General features: G+C 43.0%; 1 protein-coding gene across 2 annotated transcripts in view; it reads left to right on the forward strand.

The window, feature by feature from the left end:
* Window positions 1-20600, forward strand: part of FAM169A (family with sequence similarity 169 member A) — a 69385-nt gene that overhangs the window by 37835 nt on the left and 10950 nt on the right. For both annotated transcript variants that reach the window (XM_075270628.1, XM_075270637.1), the window contains exons 5-11: window positions 5507-5678; window positions 7397-7576; window positions 11795-11920; window positions 13604-13740; window positions 15829-15880; window positions 16174-16297; window positions 16882-17059. In XM_075270628.1, coding sequence (XP_075126729.1) covers window positions 5507-5678; window positions 7397-7576; window positions 11795-11920; window positions 13604-13740; window positions 15829-15880; window positions 16174-16297; window positions 16882-17059 — 969 coding nt within the window. The remainder of the gene's footprint in view (window positions 1-5506; window positions 5679-7396; window positions 7577-11794; window positions 11921-13603; window positions 13741-15828; window positions 15881-16173; window positions 16298-16881; window positions 17060-20600) is intronic.

A 20600-nucleotide genomic window follows, 5' to 3' on the forward strand; every position in this document is an offset into this window, starting at 1 on the left:
CCTCAGATAGCGAAGCTGGCCGGCCAGGTAATATAAAAATATGTTAGGAAGAGCCATTCTTACCATAGCTTTAGGTCTTTGTAGAGTGGAGAGGCGTACCTTAGATCTTGAATTACCCCATATAAAGGGAATAAATAAGGAGTCCAATTATTTAAAGAATCGCCATAGCACTGGTACAGCCGCGTGTTCTAAAACGTACAGACATTTCGGAAGAACCACCATTTTGATGAGGTTAAGCCCCCCAGCCACTGACAAAGGCAAAGCTCGCCACACCTGAAAGTGACCAAGGAGAGGGAACACATTGAGACTCAGAAATTGTTTGTGATCAGTAGAGATGTGAATTCCCAAATACTTACAAGTGTCTACAATCTTAAGGCCGCAAATATACCCATCCCCACCTATCGGCGGCCTTACAGAAAGGGGCATATATGACGATTTGGACCAATTTATCCTCAGACCAGAGTATATTTCGAATCTGTCAATAATCTCCATAGCTCTAGGAAGTGTATTAGCAGGGTCTGACATGAATAATAAGAGCATACAGGGATGTCCTCTCCACCTTAGCGCCAATCAGTACTCCCCTGTATATCGGGTCCGTCCTAAGGAGAGAAATAGAAGAGAAGTAGGCCTGTAAGACCCGCACTCCATCGGGTCTTTATCTGGTTTAAGAAGAAGAATGACATTACCAACCGGCAATTTAACTTCTACCCTATGGATAAAGGACAAATAATTTTCATGGCATAACCCCTTTAACCCCTTAGCGACCTTTGACGTACTATTACGTCATGTACGCAAGGTACTTCGCGCACCATGAAGTAATATTACGTCATGGTGATTCCGCCCGCTCACTAGCTGAGCGGGCGGAATCGGAACTGAGTGATAGCTGTTACTGACAGCTATCACCCTTTTCCATAACCTCCGGTCGGTACTTTTACCGATCGGAGGTTTTAACCCTTTGATTGCGATGGTCAAACATGACCACCGCAAACAAAGGGTGCCGCGATCTCTCCCCCCCACCGCCGGCACCCCCCGGACCGAGATCGGGGGGTGCCGGTATCTGTAATACGTAGTCTGGGGTCTGGTTAGTGACCCCAGACAGCCCTGAGCACTCACTTACCTGGTGATGCTCCCGGCGTCTTCTGGAAGTGAGCTGTCCCGTCCGCACAGCTCACTTCCTGTGTCTAGAGTGAGACACGTGCAGGCTGTCACTGCAGCCTGTGTCTCAGTCTAGAGTAGAGAATCAGTGATGCAATCTTCACTGATCCATGTGTCCCATAGGGACACAAGAACAAGTAAAAAAAAAAGTGTAAAAAAAAAAATAAAGTATTTGAAAACAATTAATAAAGTTATAAAGTCCCAAAAATCCCTTTTTTCTATAAAAAATGAATTATGTAAAAAAACCACAAAAAATTAATAAAAACAATACATATTTGGTATTGTCGCGTCCGTAACAACCTGTACAACAAAACTGAAACAATATTTAATGTACACAGTGAACGGCGGTAAAAAATAACGGAAAAAACCCGCCGGAAGTAGTGATTTTTCGCCATCTCACCTTACAAAATGTGCTATAAAAAGTGATCAAAAAGTCATATGCACCCCAAAATAGTACCAATAAAATGCACAGGTTGTCCCGCAAAAAATAAGCCCTCAACCAACACTGTCAAGCGAAAAATAAAAATGTTACGCCTCTCAGAAGATGGCGATGCAAAAATCACTGATTTATGTCCCCAAATGTGTTTTTGTTCTGCAGACTTAGTATCGCATAAAAAAATAACATAAATGAGGTATCGCCGTAACCGTACCAACCCGCAGAATAAAGGTCACATGTTACTTATACTGTACGCTGCATGGCGAAAAATGTAAAAGGTAAAACTCAATACCAGAATTGATTTTTTCTCTTTTAAATCCAGCAAAAAAAGAGTTAATAAAATGTAATCAGTAAGTTTTAGGCACCCCAAGATGGTGTCATTACAAAATACATCGCATCCCGCAAACAACAAGCCCTTATATGGCCACATCAGCAGAAAAATAAAGAAAATATAGCCTCTACCAATGTGAAGACAAAATCACGCAAAATCGCCAAATCATTAGAACACAACTGGGTGCGGCAGGCAGGGAATGTATAAGCTGTGCGAGCGAATATCAGGGGACACCCCATATTTACAGCTTATGAGGGAAAATATACCAGAAGTGACCCCCAAAGTGACCCCAGTGTGACTCCCCCAATCATAGGAGCTACTGGGGGTACAGTAGGGAATTTAGTGTCTGCAATGTCCTCCGCACCGCTTATATATTCCCTCTTCGCCATCCGCTGTGCAGTCACGTCCGGGATACTAATACTCACTACACCCCCTGATAAATTCTTTTAGGGGTGCCGTTTTCAAACTGCGGTCACTCTTTTGGGGAATCCACTTTTCTGGTACCTTACAGGCTCTACAAACATGACATGGCGTCCAGATACCAAACATCTGAATCTGTACTCCAAAAGCCGCATCGCGCTCCTTCCCTTCTGCCCCCTGCTGTGTGCCCAAACTGCAGTTTATGCCACATGTATGACACTGGTGTACCCGGGATAACGTACGTGATGTCATATGTGGTATATACTGATATTAGGGCACATGTATGACACTGGTGTACCCCGGATAACGTACGTAATGTCATATGTGGGTATAAACTGATATTAGGGCCCAGCCAGACACAGAAGGGAAGAAGGTTATTTGGTTTTTGGAGCACAGACTTAGACGGTTTGGTTTTTGGATGCCATGGCACTTTTGCAGAGACTCTAAAATTTCCCCTACAAAATGGGGTCACTTCTTGGGGAATTCCAGTTTACTGGCACCTCCAGGGCTCTGCAAAAACAACATGGCGCCCAGGAAGTCCCTCTAAATCTGTACCCCAAAAGCTATAAAGCGCAGTGCTCCTTCCCTTCTGAGCCCTGCTGTGTGCCCAAGCAGCAGTTTATACCCACATATATAATTTTTTTGCCCCTCGGGAAGGCCCACTTAATAGTTTTAGGAGTGCAGGTCTCTGACAACACAAAGTGGGTGCAATGCATTGGATACCAAAATGGCATATTTCTTTAAAAATTTCAATTTTTGGGAAGCATTTTTAGTCTCAAAATCATAATACCACTTGATATATTCCTTGACGGGTGTAGTTTCTAAAATGGGGTCACTTTTGAGGGGTTTCCATTGTATTGATACTTTAGGGGCTCAGCAAATGCGACATGGCACCTCAAAACTATTCCAGCAATATATGCCCTCCAAAATCCAAATAGCGCTCTTTCCATTCTGAGCCCCAACATGTACCCATACAGCAGATTATGATCCCATATGGGGTATTGCCGTGTTCAGGGGAAATTGTGTAACAAACTGTGGGGGGCTCTTAATTCTCTAACTACTTGCAAAAATTAAAAATATGGCGCTAAATGGACGATTTATTGGAAAAAAAGTAATTTTTCATTTTCACATCTCAATGGTAAAAAAATCTGTGAAACACCTGTAGGGTCCAAGTGCTCACTAAACCCCTTGATAAATTCCTTGAGGGGTCTAGTTTTCAAAATGGGGTCGTTTTGGGGGGGGGGGGTCCACTGTTCTAGCACTTCAGGGGCTCTCCAAATGCAACATGGTGCCTGAAACAGATTTCAGCTAAATTTGCCCTCCAAAATCCCAATAGCGATCCTTCAGCTCTGGACTTTACAGTGTCCCCATACATCACTTTACATCCACATGTGGGGCATTTCTGTAGTTGGGGCAAAGTGCTTGACAATTTGTGGGGTGCATTTTCTTTTTTAACCCCTTGTGGAAATGCATAATTTGGGGTTAAAGCTACATTTTATAGCAAAAAATGTCACTTTTCCTTTTGTTGGGCCAATTCTGTTACACTCCTGTAGGGTCAAAGGGCTCACTAAACCCCTTGGTAAATTCCTTGAGGGGTATAGTTTCCAAAATGGGGTGACATTTTGGGGTTTTCCACTGTTTTGGCACATTGGGGGCTCTGCAAAAGGGACATGGTGCCTGAAAAGTATTCTAGTAAAATCTGGCCTACAAAATCCAATTAGCGCTCCATCCGTTCTGAGAGCGACCGTGTGCCCGTACATTAGGGTAAAAGCACATACGGGGTATTGTCGTGTTCAGGAGAAATTGTGTAACAAAATGTGGGGTGCAGTTTCTCCTTTAACCCTTTGTGAAGATGAAAAATTTGGGGCTACAGTGACATTTTATTATAAAAAAAGTAATTTTTCATTTTCACATCTCAATGGTAAAAAAAATCTGTGAAACACCTGTAGGGTCCAAGTGCTCACTATACCCCTTGATAAATTCCTTGAGGGGTCTAGTTTCCAAAATGGGGTGACATTTTGGGGTTTTCCACTGTTTTGGCACCTTGGGGGCTTTGCAATCGGGGCATGGCGCCTGAAAAATATTCTAGCAAAATCTGGCCTACAAAATCCAATTAGTGCTCCATCCGGTCTGAGAGCGACCGTGTGCCCGTACATTAGGGTACCAGCACAAATGGGGTATTGTCGTGTTCGGGAGAAATTGTGTAACAAAATGTGGGGTGCAGTTTCTCCTTTAAACCTTAGTAAATGTGTAAATTCTAGGGCTAAATGAATATATTAGTGATAGAAATTGAAAAATGTAAATTTGACCTCCATTTTGTTTTAATTGTTGTGAAATGCTGAAAGGGTTAAGAAACTTTCTAACTTCTGTTTTAGATTCTTTCAGGAGTGCAGTTTTTAGAATGGGGTGACTTTTGGGGGGTTTTATTAGAGAGGCCTTTCAAGTTCCCTTCAGAACTGAACTGGTCCCTTGAAAAATGTGTTTTGGAAATTTTCTTGAAAATTTGGAAAATTACTGCTTGACTTGTAAGCCTTATAATATCTGAAAAAAATGAAAGGGTGCTTAAAATTTGATTGCTACATAAATCAGAGACATGGTTAATTATATTTATGAAAAAATTCGGGTAGTATGACTTTCTATTTGAAAGGCTTGCAATTTCAAAGTTTGAAAACTGCATTTTTTTCAAAATTTTCACCAAATTTCCTATTTTTTCATAATTAAAGACAAAACATATCAACGAAAATTTACTACTGACATGAAGTACAATGTGTTACGAAAAAACAATCTCACTTGTGTAAGTTAAAGCGTCTCAAAGTTATCGCCATTTAAAGTGACACATGTCAGATTTGAAAAAAGAGGCCTGGTCCTTAAGTCACTTTTGGGCTGTGTCTCTAAGGGGTTAAGTTTAGAAAAACAGCAGATATTTAGTGGAAAAAAATCTAGACATATTTATACGTAATTATATCTTTAGATGTAAGCTATTACAGGGATGTAGCTTTTGCTCTAAGGCTATGAAACCTGATGGGGCCCCAAAGACTCCTCTACCTTATATGTGGACACTATAAATATGTTGCGTTGTAGTTGGAATGCCCTGTTTTGCACTGGGGTGCTCGCTGATGCTTCAAGTTGCCTTCAAGTTCATATTTGCTGGATCTCGTTTACAGGTCAGATCTCTTGGAGAAAGGATTGTTCTTTATGTGCTCAACCGAATTATATATCGAAAGAAAGAAATGGAGAGGAATGAGGTTCCCTTCCTGTGTCACAGCAGCTCAGACTATGCCAAGATTTTGTGGAGAAAGGGGGAAGCCATTGGATTCTATTCTGTGAAGCCTTCGGGTCAGTATATCCATTGATAGATGGAATAGACTTATTATGTGCTTTATTAGAATATGCTCCATAATTCTGAAGTACTGAAGTTATCACAATGAGTATCATAATATCAGTCAGAATCTACCTTGCAGTATTAAGGAAGTTTTCCCACAAAGCAACAAGTTATCCCCACTCGATAGGATAAGGATCAACATGCAGATGAGTGCGGGTCCAAACGCTCAGACCCCCACTACGTGGCCACTGCTCAGTTCATAACGGGCCAAAAGTTCTCCTGATCATTGAGCATCTGAGTGGTCAGACCCGCACTGATCTGCACATTATCCTTTATCCCTTACTTGTTTTGTGGGAAAATGCCTTTAGGATAAGGCCCCATGTAGTAAAACGTAGCAAAAAAACTGAGAAAGAAGAATGGAGTAGAAACACTGTTTTTCATTGCGTTTTCGTAGAGAAAAAAAACAGCAGAAAAGCTGCATTTTCAAAAATGCCCATGTTTAAGAAGAATGTTTTCCATATAGATTTAAAGGGGTTTTCCCATCTCAGTGTTTCATCAGCTTTGTCTGCAGTGTCTTCTTCTCACTACCTGTATTTCTCTCCCCCCTTCTCCCTCTGGCTAAATGGGACACACAACACTTATGCAGGTCCCTTCACCTCCCACACCTATATTGGGAGGCTTTTTTTGGAGGCTGATTTTGAGGCAGATTCCTGACCAAATTCTTGACCAAAAATCTCGGTATCCGCACCCTGGGACATCATAGCAAAGAAACAGAAAGGGGTTGTGGGAGGTGAAGGGATTGAGAGAGGAAGGTGGTGTGAGTCAGCGCTGAGTAAACCACAATGCATCATGGTAGTTGTAGAAAAACAGAACAGGAAGATGCCCATGTAAACAAATGCAGAAGATGCCAAGAGCTCCCAGATAACCCCCCCAAAATCACTCAAAACATTGTTAAAGATATTTGGGTCACTTATTGACCCATTAATAGCACTAAGGGAGCGTTCACACTCGTCGGTGTCCAACAGCTAGTGTCCGATGCTAATGTCCGCGCAAAATCTTGCGGGACATTAGCATCGGACATATGCTGTGTCCGTTACATTTTGCATTGATTTAAATAGACATCGGGTACGTTCTTTTACTGTCCGTGGGTGTCCTTAAGTGTCCGTTCACAAAGATGTCAGATTTTTCAAGCGGACAGAAAAAACCTACATGTAGGTAGTGTCCGATGCTAATGTCCACGCAAGATTTTGCGCGGACATTAGCATCAGACACTAGCTGTCGGACACCAACGGTAGTGTGAACGCTCCCTAACAGACCTTTTTTGAAATTTTTTTTTTTTGCCTAGAAAACCCTTTAAAGGGGCTCTATCATTGGGAAAAGTCATTTTTAACTAATCACATCCTTGCATAGACTTTAGACAGGCTATTCCACAAGTACCTTTTCCCAATGATAGAGCCCCTTTAAAAACAAAAATCCGATTTATGATGTACACTATAGTGAAGATTAGGGCCCATTTTGAGCACAACATAATTTTTTAGGTACATGTTTTTTTACCGGTCTCCATAAACCTGTAATACAGAGAGGTCGTATAGAGCTGATGTTCTACATTTTGACCTGATATAATTCAGATTGCTTCATTTAAAGTCAATTGTGAATGGTGGAATCTTCAGATAGATTGTAGCTTCTTGCATGAAGTCCCTTAATGTTATGTATTTTTTGATCCATCTACCAGGAAGTGTGTGCACAGCATATCTAACACAGAGCTACACCCTCCCAGTTCTGGACACCATGTTTGTCAGGAAGAGATATCGTGGTAAAGATTTTGCACTACAAATGCTTGAAGATTTTGTTGACTGTTTCACAGAAGACGCCCTTGGACTGAGGTATCCCCTGTCATCTCTAATGTATGCAGGTAATGTGCTAAGGGCTACATACTGTACGCTATACACACCTCGTATGACATCTGTGTTAAATGCTTTATTTTTCTATAATGCATTTCTTAGTTATATTGAAGCTTTTTGACCTTTGTGGTGTGGGAGTTTTCATGCTAATACAGGGACAAGCACAAAAAAAACTGGGATGAAAAACCAAGGTCTACCTGAATTGCATTGTTGCATAATCTGCTTCCTGATAAAGTTGCTGATCCTGGGTGTTGGTAGAGAGTTAAAGAGGACCTTTCATGGTCCGGGGCACAGGCAGTTCTATATACTGCTGGAAATCCAACAGTGCGCTGAATTCAACGCACTGTTGGCTTTCCCGATCTGTGCCCCGGGTGATGAGCTAGCGGTCCCGGTACTGTAGCTCTTCACAATCAGAAGGGCGTTTATGACACTCTGTCAGGAACGTCCTTCTGTACAAGCAGCGCCAATAGCGCTGTGCTCTGAGACTGGGGAGGAACGCCCCCTCCCCTCCTGATAATACTCGTCTATGGACAAGCACTGTGAGCAGAGGGAGGGGGCGTTCCTCCCCGGTCTCAGAGCACAGCGCTATTGGCGCTGCTTATACAGAAGGATGTACCTGACAGACTGTCAGAAACGCCCTTCTGACTGTGAAGAGCTACAGTACCGGCACCGATAGCTCTTTACCCAGGGCACAGATCGGGAAAGCCGACAGTGCGCTGAATTCAGCTCACTGTCGGCTTTCCAGCAGTATATAGAACTAAGCAGAAAACAAAAATTATGTGCAAGGAAAGCTCACCCTTCCAGAGAATATTCGTTAAGTCCAAAAAACGTTACCCAGGTGCACGACCACTCCTCCCGACTCCACGGAGCAAAGTGTTAGGTGATAATCCAAAAAAGAAATGCAGGTCCGCAGCACTGGGGTACGTATAAAATGTTCTGTACAACACACACGCCTGGGAACCGGACACATCTGTGTCCGGTTTCCAAGCGTGTGTGTTGTACAGAACATTTTATACGTACCCCAGTGCTGCGGACCTGCATTTCTTTTTTGCAGTATATAGAACTGCCTGTGCCCCAAACCATGAAAGGTCCTCTTTAAAGATGACCTTCTATTTCTTCCAAGACAGCACATATTGTACTTCACTATATAGCTTTAGGTGTGCTGAATTCAGTGCACTTTCAATTTTGAAATATCAGTGCCATTAATTTTGGCTACTGATACCTATGCACTGGTGGTCTGGCCTTACAACTCAGCGCTATTGCTGGTTGATAGGGAATGTCCATTGATGGAACACTTGTATAGTCATGTAGCTTGAAGGAGGTGTTCTCCACTCAACTCTGAGTTGTAAGGTTGGCCCCCCAACAGTACAGCGATATAGGTAGCCGAAACTAACGCCACTGATATCTCTGGAACCAGGGACTGAATTTAACACACTTGACAACTTTGTAATGATATATGATATGCCCTGTCTTTGAGGACATGAAGGTCCTCTTTAAGTTTGTGCCATGCTACATATAGGCATTCGTCCTGCTTTAGCTTCATTCCCCAATTATAGCCACAATGACTTCCATAACAGCCATAATTCCGTCATATGAGCCACAATGCCTCATGGCCATGGAAGCCACAGTGCCAACCCCTATGACAAGTACAGTGGCTTCAACAATAGCCACAATGCCCTACTTAGCAGCCCAGCCACTGGGTGACCTGTTTATCTGATGTCTTATATCATATGTGCTGCTCACGTCCACATGTCCAATAAAGTAACATGACATGTCAGCTGTATACCATTGAAAATGGCAATTGCTGACCAAGAACACTGGGCATAATACCTTGGATACCAAGTACCAAGGCCGGGTGATGCCACTTATGTAGATTACGTTGTTCACACATTAGATATCTAGCAGTTTTAAAATGATGAAACTTTATAGTAAAACTACTCTAAAGTGGGCCTTTTTTCATTAAATATAGTCACCTTATATGATCAATGTAGTCAATATAGTGCTTATAATGCTTCAGCAAGATGCCAAGGAGAATGTGCGCTACTTCAGACTGTTCTGTTCTCATTACGGCGGATCTCCAGACTCCTCGTACTGGGGCTCAGTCTCTGTATGGCACTTATCTGATAATCTTCTTTATCTGACTGGTCTGTCAGCTTGTAGCTTATAATCATTCTGGAGATAAGCAATTGAAATACTGACTTATTGGTTATTCACAACAGGTGGTCAGTGACAAGCAGGGCTATAGTGTAAAGCATAGGGGAGAAACAGAGGCACAGCCTGATTTTTGACTTATCAAATATTGGATTAAGATCCCCTGTAGTGCAGCGAAGCTCTTGTCACTGATCATAGCAATGCCCTAACAAAACTAAACATAATCCACTAAGCCGACACTAATGAAAATCGATATCATTGAGTCACCAAGGTGTAAAACCATAAGTGCATGTCCACTATGTCTAGGACTGCATGGCGACATTTGTCATACATCACAAAGTTGCACAAAAGTCACTTGACTAACGCTAGGTTCACATCTGTGTTCAGGTTTCCGTTCTTCAGGTTCGCTTGGGAACCAAAAAATGGAAACCCCATCCGTTTAAATAGTGGAACACTGCAGACCCCATAGACTATAAAAAAGTGCAGAGATAATTGCTGCTTGCAGGACTTTTCTCTCCGCATTTTTCAAGCGGAAAGAGGAACGGAAGACCGGGCGCAGGTGTAAACCTAGAGATACATTGCAATTTTGTCATGCAACATTGTCTGATCACCTAGCCCTAGTTTCAATGACTTACTGCATGTGGAAAAGTTATTGGAAAATAATCCCCGTATTATATTGGGGTATCAGTTGTTATTGTTATTTAATGGGGTTGTCCAGGTAAAAAACGATTTTTCTATGGAGGCCAGGGAAGGTGAAAAATAAAAAACTATGCAGTACTATACAGTAGCATATACACTCACCGGCCACTTTATTAGGTACACCTGTCCAACTGCTCGTTAACACTTAATTTCTAATCAGCCAATCACATGGCGGCAACTCAGTGCATTTAGGCATGTAGACATGGTCAAGACAATCTCCTGCAGTTCAAACCGCGCATCAGTATGGGGAAGAAAGGTGATTTGAGTGCCTTTGAACGTGGCATGGTTGTTGGTGCCAGAAGGGCTGGTCTGAGTATTTCAGAAACTGCTGATCTACTGGGATTTTCACGCACAACCATCTCTAGGATTTACAGAGAATGGTCCGAAAAAGAAAAAACATCCAGTGAGCGGCAGTTCTGTGGGCGGAAATGCGTTGTTGATGCCAGAGGTCAGAGGAGAATGGCCAGACTGGTTCGAGCTGATAGAAAGGCAACAGTGACTCAAATAGCCACCCGTTACAACCAAGGTAGCCAGAAGAGCATCTCTGAACGCACAGTACGTCGAACTTTGAGGCAGATGGGCTACAGCAGCAGAAGACCACACCGGGTGCCACTCCTTTCAGCTAAGAACAGGAAACTGAGGCTACAATTTGCACAAGCTCATCGAAATTGGACAATTGAAGATTGGAAAAACGTTGCCTGGTCTGATGAGTCTCGATTTCTGCTGCGACATTCGGATGGTAGGGTCAGAATTTGGCGTCAACAACATGAAAGCATGGATCCATCCTGCCTTGTATCAACGGTTCAGGCTGGTGGTGGTGGTGTCATGGTGTGGGGAATATTTTCTTGGCACTCTTTGGGCCTCTTGGTACCAATTGAGCATCGTTGCAACGCCAAAGCCTACCTGAGTATTGTTGCTGACCATGTCCATCCCTTTATGACCACAATGTACCCAACATCTGATGGCTACTTTCAGCAGGATAATGCGCCATGTCATAAAGCTGGAATCATCTCAGACTGGTTTCTTGAACATGACAATGAGTTCACTGTACTCCAATGGCCTCCACAGTCACCAGATCTCAATCCAATAGAGCATCTTTGGGATGTGGTGGAACGGGAGATTCGCATCATGGATGTGCAGCCGACAAATCTGCGGCAACTGTGTGATGCCATCATGTCAATATGGACCAAAATCTCTGAGGAATGCTTCCAGCACCTTGTTGAATCTATGCCACGAAGAATTGAGGCAGTTCTGAAGGCAAAAGGGGGTCCAACCCGTTACTAGCATGGTGTACCTAATAAAGTGGCCGGTGAGTGTATGTTATTACTGATTCTGCTTTGTTTTCCACCATGTGCATATTGTCTTTCTTTGTATTTTAGCCTGCAAGCAGTATTTAGAGAAGTATCCTGGAGACCAAGAGCTGCTTTGGGAAGTTGAAGGAGTTGGTCATTGGTTTCAGAGAACGCTGATCACAAGTATTATAAAGAGAGAATCACAGAGATTATTGGGTAAAATACTTATATAATTCAATATAATAGTGATTAGAAATGTATGATTATACTTTCCCATGTATATTATCTGTCACAAGGAAAGACCCATTTAAGCAAGCGTGTGTATGACTAATCCAAGTCAACATGACAATGTCACTAATTCCAGTAGCCGTGTATAATATGTTTAACTGAGGATCCTCTTGGCCTATCACATAGCTACATTCACTGTGACATTACATAACTTATTTAGGCTGACGCCACACATTGCGTAAATGTTGCGTTTATTGTTGCAGATTTTTGCTTTTTTTTTTTTTTTTACCAAAAACCAGGAGTAGAAATGTCGACGCTTCATTTATATTTCCCTTTACTTTTAAAACTACTCTTTGCTTTGTTCTTTTGCCAACAAAAAGGCAAGACTACCCCAATGAATATTAAAAATCTGTCCAAACTTTATTAACAAAAATGTTAAAACACAAATATCCAATAGAAAAAAGACAAGAAGGAAAAAACACATACAAATGGAGCAGCATACAGGTAAGTATGGTATATAATGCCACAATTCACAGCAATAGGGGCAATATAAATGCAATGACTGGTATTTTAAATGTGGAAAGCCACTACCATAATGTTGCCATGAACATGGCTGGACTATAGTCAGTAATGAGTAATTTAGTGTGTTATCAGTAATTTATGAGTTACTCTTTGCTTTGGTTGAATGAAAACTGCAAAATCTGTAACAAAAAATGCAGCTTTTCCACAGAATATGGCCTAAAATTGCTATGGAGCAACATTTATTAAAAAACTTTTTGAGGCTAAAGCCTCACGTAGCGAGCCGGATTGAAAAAGCGCTGTGGAAAAGATCCCAGCATAAATGCATGGAGTTTTTTTTCTGCTGTACTTTTCACAGTAAGGGTCAGTTCACACTAGTTTAAAATCCACTGCCAGAACCGGCTCCCATTGCCTTGACATTGACTAGCTAGTAGCGGGGAAAAAAAAGTGAGATGACCTTTCTTGCTGTGAATTCCGCGGCTGAGTCAGCCGCGGCGTGAGGCTCCCTATTGATTAGGCCCATTCTTTGGGCCTAATTCGGAGCGGAATGCTGCGACTGGATGCCGGTGCACTGTACGGCATCTCATCACGGCTAGCCATGCATAATGTTCCTACGCGGAATGCAAATTCCGTCGTGTGAACATATCCAAAGTCCACAGAGTTTTCCTGCGTTTGCAATACTTGAGGCCTAAAGCTGAGGCCACATGTTGCTGAAATGCAGCTAAAAACTACTGCATAGAATAAACCCCAAAGTTGCACATATATTTTTTCATTGCTTTTTGTAATTTTCTTCACCTTTTAGAAGTCAGAGGGAAAAAAAACCCAGTATTTCTACTGGTAAAATTAACATGCTGCATTTTAAACATAATAGTAACATCTCTTTTCTCTCATGGGGCATGTAACTAGCAGAATTTTGATATAAATGTAATGTATGTGCAGACCGATCAGCCAATCCGAACAGCACGCTTGCATAGAAATGAATGGATGTAGCCGGCACGCGGGGGGTTAAGTGGCCAGCCGATGTCAAAGCGGAAGTACCAGGTGCATCCATTCATTTCTATGGAGCGTGCTGTTCGGATCGGCTGATCCCAACAGTACTCGCTCATCTCTACATTTTATTCATCCTATTTCTCATCCTGTTTATTTCTCTGGATACAGAAGTTGCCAAAGATGATTCAGTTACTAAGTCTACAGAACAGCAGTCAGTGCAGCCACCAGCCGAATCCCAGCTAGAAGCTTCACAGGAGGACATTCAGATACTGGATGACAAGGACACAGACATACAGGTCTGAATATTGGTCTAGATTACTTTTATAGTTTGCTTTTCTCCTCTGTTACATAAACCACGCAGGCATTACTTTACCTCATGGAAAAAGTCTGTGGCTTAATAATTCAGACATGTTGCAGCCAGCGCTCAAAATATTAAGACCAAAATACGATGTGCCGGACTTAGTAAATTCCACCTGAATCTAATAGGAAGTTTAATAATAACATACAAATACATACGCAGATGGAACATAGTTAAGCCAGGTTCACACGGGGGTTTTTTGGACCGGATTTTGACGCGGAGGCCGCCTCAGAATACGGTCTAAAAAACAGCTACTCATGACTGGATACCGGTAGAGTGCATACAGTGCACAGGCATCCAGTCGCGGCATTCCGCTCCGGATTAGGCCCAAATGAATGGGCCTAATCGGGAGGGAGTGTCGCGCTGCGGACGTCCGTGGCTGAATCAGTTGTGGAATCCGCCTGAAGAAAGGGCATGTCGCTTCTTTTCTCCTGCTCATGGGAAAAGGAACCCATTGAATTCAATGGAAGGCGATTTTTTGAGCTGGATACTGACGCGAATTCCGCGTCAAAATCTGGCCCAAGAAACCTTGCGTGAACCTGGTTTTAGAGACCTCGTACACAACCTAGTCCTGTCTAGGTGAATCAGTCTGTATGTGGGCAGTAGGGCATAGATTGAACTCTAAGGGAGGGTTCACACGGTGTAACGTGCCGCGTGATGTGGCACGTGTACGCCGCGGGAGCCTTTGCGGGCCGTACACGCTCCTATTGATTTCAATGAGAGCGGGGATCGTATGCACCGCGCTAGTTTACGGCCGCAAACTAGCGCGGCGCATACGATCCCCGCTCCCATTGAAATTAATAGGAGCGTGTACGGCCCGCAAAGGCTCCCGCGGCGTACACGTGCCACATCACGCGGCACGTTACACCGTGTGAACCCTCCCTTACATGTGTATAAGAGTCAATGCATCATAGTCAGTATAAAACAGATACATTGCGAAGAAGGACTGCAACTGACGGATTAAGATACAAACCATATCAATCCAGCAGAATTGATCTTGAGTATACTGAGTTATGTGAAAATATTGCATATTATATTACATTTATTTCAGTGTAACAAAATATAACTTTGAAAACAAACTTAAATAAATTGTATACAGCTCCTATGAAGAAGTATGAGTTGCTATAGTCAGACTACAAGCACAATCTGTGTGTAGTCCTGTCATTAGGCTGCTCAGCGTCAAAAAAAGGACCGTGGAAAAGACCCCGGCATAAATGGATGGTGTTTTTTTTCTGCTGCGCTTTTCAGCAGCCTAATGACAGGAAAGGGACAAGGTTTTGATAAATCTATCTAAGTTACAGTACTGTACAGAATTTCAACATGCATATAGGATTTTACTCGTGAATTTTGTTGTGGCTATGCTGCAGATTTCACTCTATATATTGCAAAGTCTGCAACCAGTGTTGAAAATCTACAACATAAATTTTCATGTTTTGGATTTAAAATCTGTCCACAAGTCAGTTTAGTCTGCAGTTTATCTGCCATGTGTGAACATACCTTTAGGCTAAGGATCCACGGGTCGGAACCACCGCTGCAGGAACGATCGCGGCATGAACGCATCACGGTTCTTCCCGCAGCACTTTGAACAGAAAGTTTACGGAGTTTTCCTCCGCGGACTTTCTGTTACAGTTATATCTACGGGAATGGCATCGGCGTTTCCGTAGATATAATTGACATGCTGCAATTTTAAAACCGCAATGGTTTTGGAAATCGCAGTGGGTCCGCGCTGCGATTTTTTCGTAAAGTGAGCATGGGATTCACATGAATCCCATCCACTTTGCAAGTACTGTATAACGCCGCAATCTTTCCTGCGGCGTTTCCGCTGCAGGCTAATCGCGGCTTTTCCGGGCCGTGGGGCCCCGACCTTATAGTGCTCAAACACCTAATAGCAGTTTCTCCCTCCAAGGAATCCACTTCAGTTGTGGCCCCGCACTGGGACTTTATTTCTACTGCTGACAGTTTAACTTGTTCTGTTTCTGTCTTTAATACACGTAAAATGTCTTCCTAATCCTATTCTTTTTTTTAGATAGAAGATGAGGAGAAAGCTGTTATAAATGCTGATGCCGAGAAAACTGACGGTAAAGAACTTCTCCATCTATTGTAACTGGCTAAAATATTAAGTCTCTGTAAAAAAAGAGAAAATGAATAATTCATCAAGCAAAAATAAGAGAACTGAAATGATGTAAATTTTCCAGCTCTATGAATATCTTATCGCAGAATCAGGTTTCTCATTAGAGAAAATGGGAGAGAAAGTATCTGTATTACAGATTCCATTACCTTACATGCTGGAAATATGGTTTCATAGTTCATGATACAGCAGGTATATGGTGCAAGAAATTAACAAGATTTCTTAATTCCATGTCTATTGCAGAATCTGATGTAACACCAGTCTGTACTCGCACAAGAAGCAGTCAGCTGAAGCGGCCAAAGATTGGAAAGAAAGTTGTTGAAGCAATGGAGGAAGAGACTACCAGCAGTGATATCGCAATAAAGAAGTAATGGCGGTTTTATGTGTAAAGGTTTTCAATAGTGTCCAGCTATAGATTGTTACTTAAAGGGGTTGTGCCATTATGGACACGTATCCTCTATCTAGAAGACACAGAGATCAGGAGGCCGGGGGAACAAAAGTCCCCCTAAAACCTCCTTGTGAGCAAAGTACAAGTGTGTTTGTGTCAGTGGCACTCCATTCTGTGCTATGGACTGCTGAGACTGTACCCAGAACCCCATAGAAGTGAATGCAGGCACAATGGCTCTCTGTTCACCTTTCGGTTCACTGTCCTCTGGAATGCAGGGGGAACCCTGCAGTTGGCCCCCCACTAATCCTAAGAATATGGTTCCGTTTTCTTAAGAATGGTGCAGTAGATTGCGCAGATGTGTTGCTACTCATTTGGGTGCATTATAGTCTGATATGTCTGCCAGTCGCAGACAAAGACATGGAGTGACAATGCAATGATTGTACCTTTAAGAAATGAATCATAAACTTGCCTGTGTTATATTGGAAGAGATAAGTCATAGTGAGATCCCAAGGTACTTGTACACTTTGGTATGACCTTTATCTTCTTTATTGTGCTGGTTATAGACTGGACTCTAAAGAACAGATTGTGGAGAACTTCAAAGAACTCATTCAGCAGCTTGCAGAGGAGAAGGATGAGAATGACATGAGCAAGCTACAGGAGGAGATCTCCGCAAAGCCTGTGGAACACATGTTATCTGAGAGCCAGGATTCTCAGACAGATGAAAAGAGTGACAACACACAGGTACAGAAAACATATACCGTATTTTTCGGACTATAAGACGCACCCAGGTTTTAGAGGAGGAAAATAGGGAAAAAAAATTTTGAAGCAAAAACTGGTAAAATATTTAATATATGGGAGTTGTAGTTTTGCAACAGCTGCAAGGCCACAGGTGACCCTGCAGCTGTACGGGGATGCATAGAGTGTTTTTTTTTTGCGGGTCCAGAAGTACTTTTTAGTTATACCATTTTGGGGAATATCTATTGCTTAGATCACCTTTTATTGAAAAAAAACCCCGGCGGTTTATTATATATGATTTTCTACTTTATAACTAAGTTATACCCTGTCCACTGGGTGGGAGGTAAGTGATAGATCGGTGTAGGTCTGACTGCTAAGACTGCCACCATTCATGAGAATGAGGGTTCCTCATGTTATTGGAATTATAGTCACACGTGTGCAGTATAGTTGGTCCTTGCAGTTGGACCCCTATCAGTGTAGCAGCTCTAGTGGTAGCTCTAGTGGATAAAGGACAAAAAGACAAGATCTGCAAGAAAGTAAAATTGTGATTTTTTCCAAGTTTCTAGGAATAATAAAGTCTCATATGTCGGGATACAGGCAGCTTATGTTACTGTAATATGGAACTGCAGGGACTGTGCGCAACCATACAGGCTTGGTTTACTCAGCTTTGCTGTGATGCCTAAGGGTATATAGACATGTGGCAGATTTATTACAGAAATTTTTCCAACTGTCTTGAATGGGGCTTTGAGAACTTCAGACACCCCCTTGTGTATTCGATGGATATTGAGTCTTCGTTTCAGCAACAAATATGTCAAATATAAATTTACTTTTGACAGTCTAGGGCCTAACAAAACCCTCAAGTGTTGCCCAGTTATAGTGTCTGTCAGGGCATCATCGTATACTCATAAAGATGTCTTCACATTTAGTATACACAGATAGTATTGTACTGTTATATAGAAATTCAGAAAGAAATGTTTAAAAATAGAGATGAGCGAACACTAAAATGTTCGAGGTTCGAAATTCGATTCGAACAGCCGCTCACTGTTCGTGTGTTCGAATGGGTTTCGAACCCCATTATAGTCTATGGGGAACATAAACTCGTTAAGGGGGAAACCCAAATTCGTGTCTGGAGGGTCACCAAGTCCACTATGACACCCCAGGAAATGATACCAACACCCTGGAATGACACTGGGACAGCAGGGGAAGCATGTCTGGGGGCATAAAAGTCACTTTATTTAATGGAAATCCCTGTCAGTTTGCGATTTTCGCAAGCTAACTTTTCCCCATAGAAATGCATTGGCCAGTGCTGATTGGCCAGAGTACGGAACTCGACCAATCAGCGCTGGCTCTGCTGGAGGAGGCGGAGTCTAAGATCGCTCCACACCAGTCTCCATTCAGGTCCGACCTTAGACTCCGCCTCCTCCGGCAGAGCCAGCGCTGATTGGCCGAAGGCTGGCCAATGCATTCCTATGCGAATGCAGAGACTTAGCAGTGCTGAGTCAGTTTTGCTCAACTACACATCTGATGCACACTCGGCACTGCTACATCAGATGTAGCAATCTGATGTAGCAGAGCCGAGGGTGCACTAGAACCCCTGTGCAAACTCAGTTCACGCTAATAGAATGCATTGGCCAGCGCTGATTGGCCAATGCATTCTATTAGCCCGATGAAGTAGAGCTGAATGTGTGTGCTAAGCACACACATTCAGCACTGCTTCATCACGCCAATACAATGCATTAGCCAGTGCTGATTGGCCAGAGTACGGAATTCGGCCAATCAGCGCTGGCCAATGCATTCTATTAGCCCGATGAAGTAGAGCTGAATGTGTGTGCTAAGCACACACATTCAGCACTGCTTCATCACGCCAATACAATGCATTAGCCAGTGCTGATTGGCCAGAGTACGGAATTCGGCCAATCAGCGCTGGCCAATGCATTCTATTAGCCCGATGAAGTAGAGCTGAATGTGTGTGCTAAGCACACACATTCAGCACTGCTTCATCACGCCAATACAATGCATTAGCCAGTGCTGATTGGCCAGAGTACGGAATTCGGCCAATCAGCGCTGGCTCTGCTGGAGGAGGCGGAGTCTAAGGTCGGACCTGAATGGAGACTGGTGTGGAGCGATCTTAGACTCCACCTCCTCCAGCAGAGCCAGCGCTGATTGGCCGAATTCCGTACTCTGGCCAATCAGCACTGGCTAATGCATTGTATTGGCGTGATGAAGCAGTGCTGAATGTGTGTGCTTAGCACACACATTCAGCTCTACTTCATCGGGCTAATAGAATGCATTGGGCAATCAGCGCTGGCCAATGCATTCTATTAGCTTGATGAAGCAGAGTGTGCACAAGGGTTCAAGCGCACCCTCGGCTCTGATGTAGCAGAGCCGAGGGTGCGCTTGAACCCTTGTGCAGCCTCGGCTCTGCTACATCAGAGCCGAGGGTGCGCTTGAACCCTTGTGCACACTCTGCTTCATCAAGCTAATAGAATGCATTGGCCAGCACTGATTGGCCAGAGTACGGAATTCGGCCAATCAGCGCTGGCCAATGCATCCCTATGGGAAAAAGTTTATCTCACAAAAATCACAATTACACACCCGATAGAGCCCCAAAAAGTTATTTTTAATAACATTCCCCCCTAAATAAAGGTTATCCCTAGCTATCCCTGCCTGTACAGCTATCCCTGTCTCATAGTCACAAAGTTCACATTCTCATATGACCCGGATTTGAAATCCACTATTCGTCTAAAATGGAGGTCACCTGATTTCGGCAGCCAATGACTTTTTCCAATTTTTTTCAATGCCCCCGGTGTCGTAGTTCCTGTCCCACCTCCCCTGCGCTGTTATTGGTGCAAAAAAGGCGCCAGGGAAGGTGGGAGGGGAATCGAATTTTGGCGCACTTTACCACGCGGTGTTCGATTCGATTCGAACATGGCGAACACCCTGATATCCGATCGAACATGTGTTCGATAGAACACTGTTCGCTCATCTCTATTTAAAAATAAAATTCGCTTAATACGACTTAAATAACATGTCACAAATAATTAAATATAACGTTAAAGGGGTTATGCCCTGAAAAGTATTATGGATGGATACCTGATTGGTGGGGATCTGACTGCCGAAAACCCCACCGAACCCGAGAATAGGGGGTGCTATCCCTCCATTACACATTCATTTTAAAATTAGGCATGACTGATGGTGGACGGCACTCCCATTCACTTCAACGGCAGCACCAAATATAGCTGAGTGGTGTACTGTGGTTATTGTCAGCTCTCCCACTGACGTGAGTGGCAGTGCCGTCCACCACCAATCACACCTCATTTATTCTAACTGCATTCAGGCTGAATGTGCAGCAGAAATGGCGCTCCGTTCTCGAGATCGAGCCGGTCAGACCCTCAACAATAAGATATTTATAAGTACATTTCATGACATAAACCTTTTAATAAAAATGCAAAAGCAAATTCATGAAAACACCAGCTTAACATAATACATATATAACAAAACATATAGGATAACCCCAAATGCCTCCTTAGACATTAAAGATAATTAG

Source organism: Leptodactylus fuscus, chromosome 1 (assembly GCF_031893055.1).
Source record: "Leptodactylus fuscus isolate aLepFus1 chromosome 1, aLepFus1.hap2, whole genome shotgun sequence".
NCBI lineage: Eukaryota > Metazoa > Chordata > Amphibia > Anura > Leptodactylidae > Leptodactylus > Leptodactylus fuscus.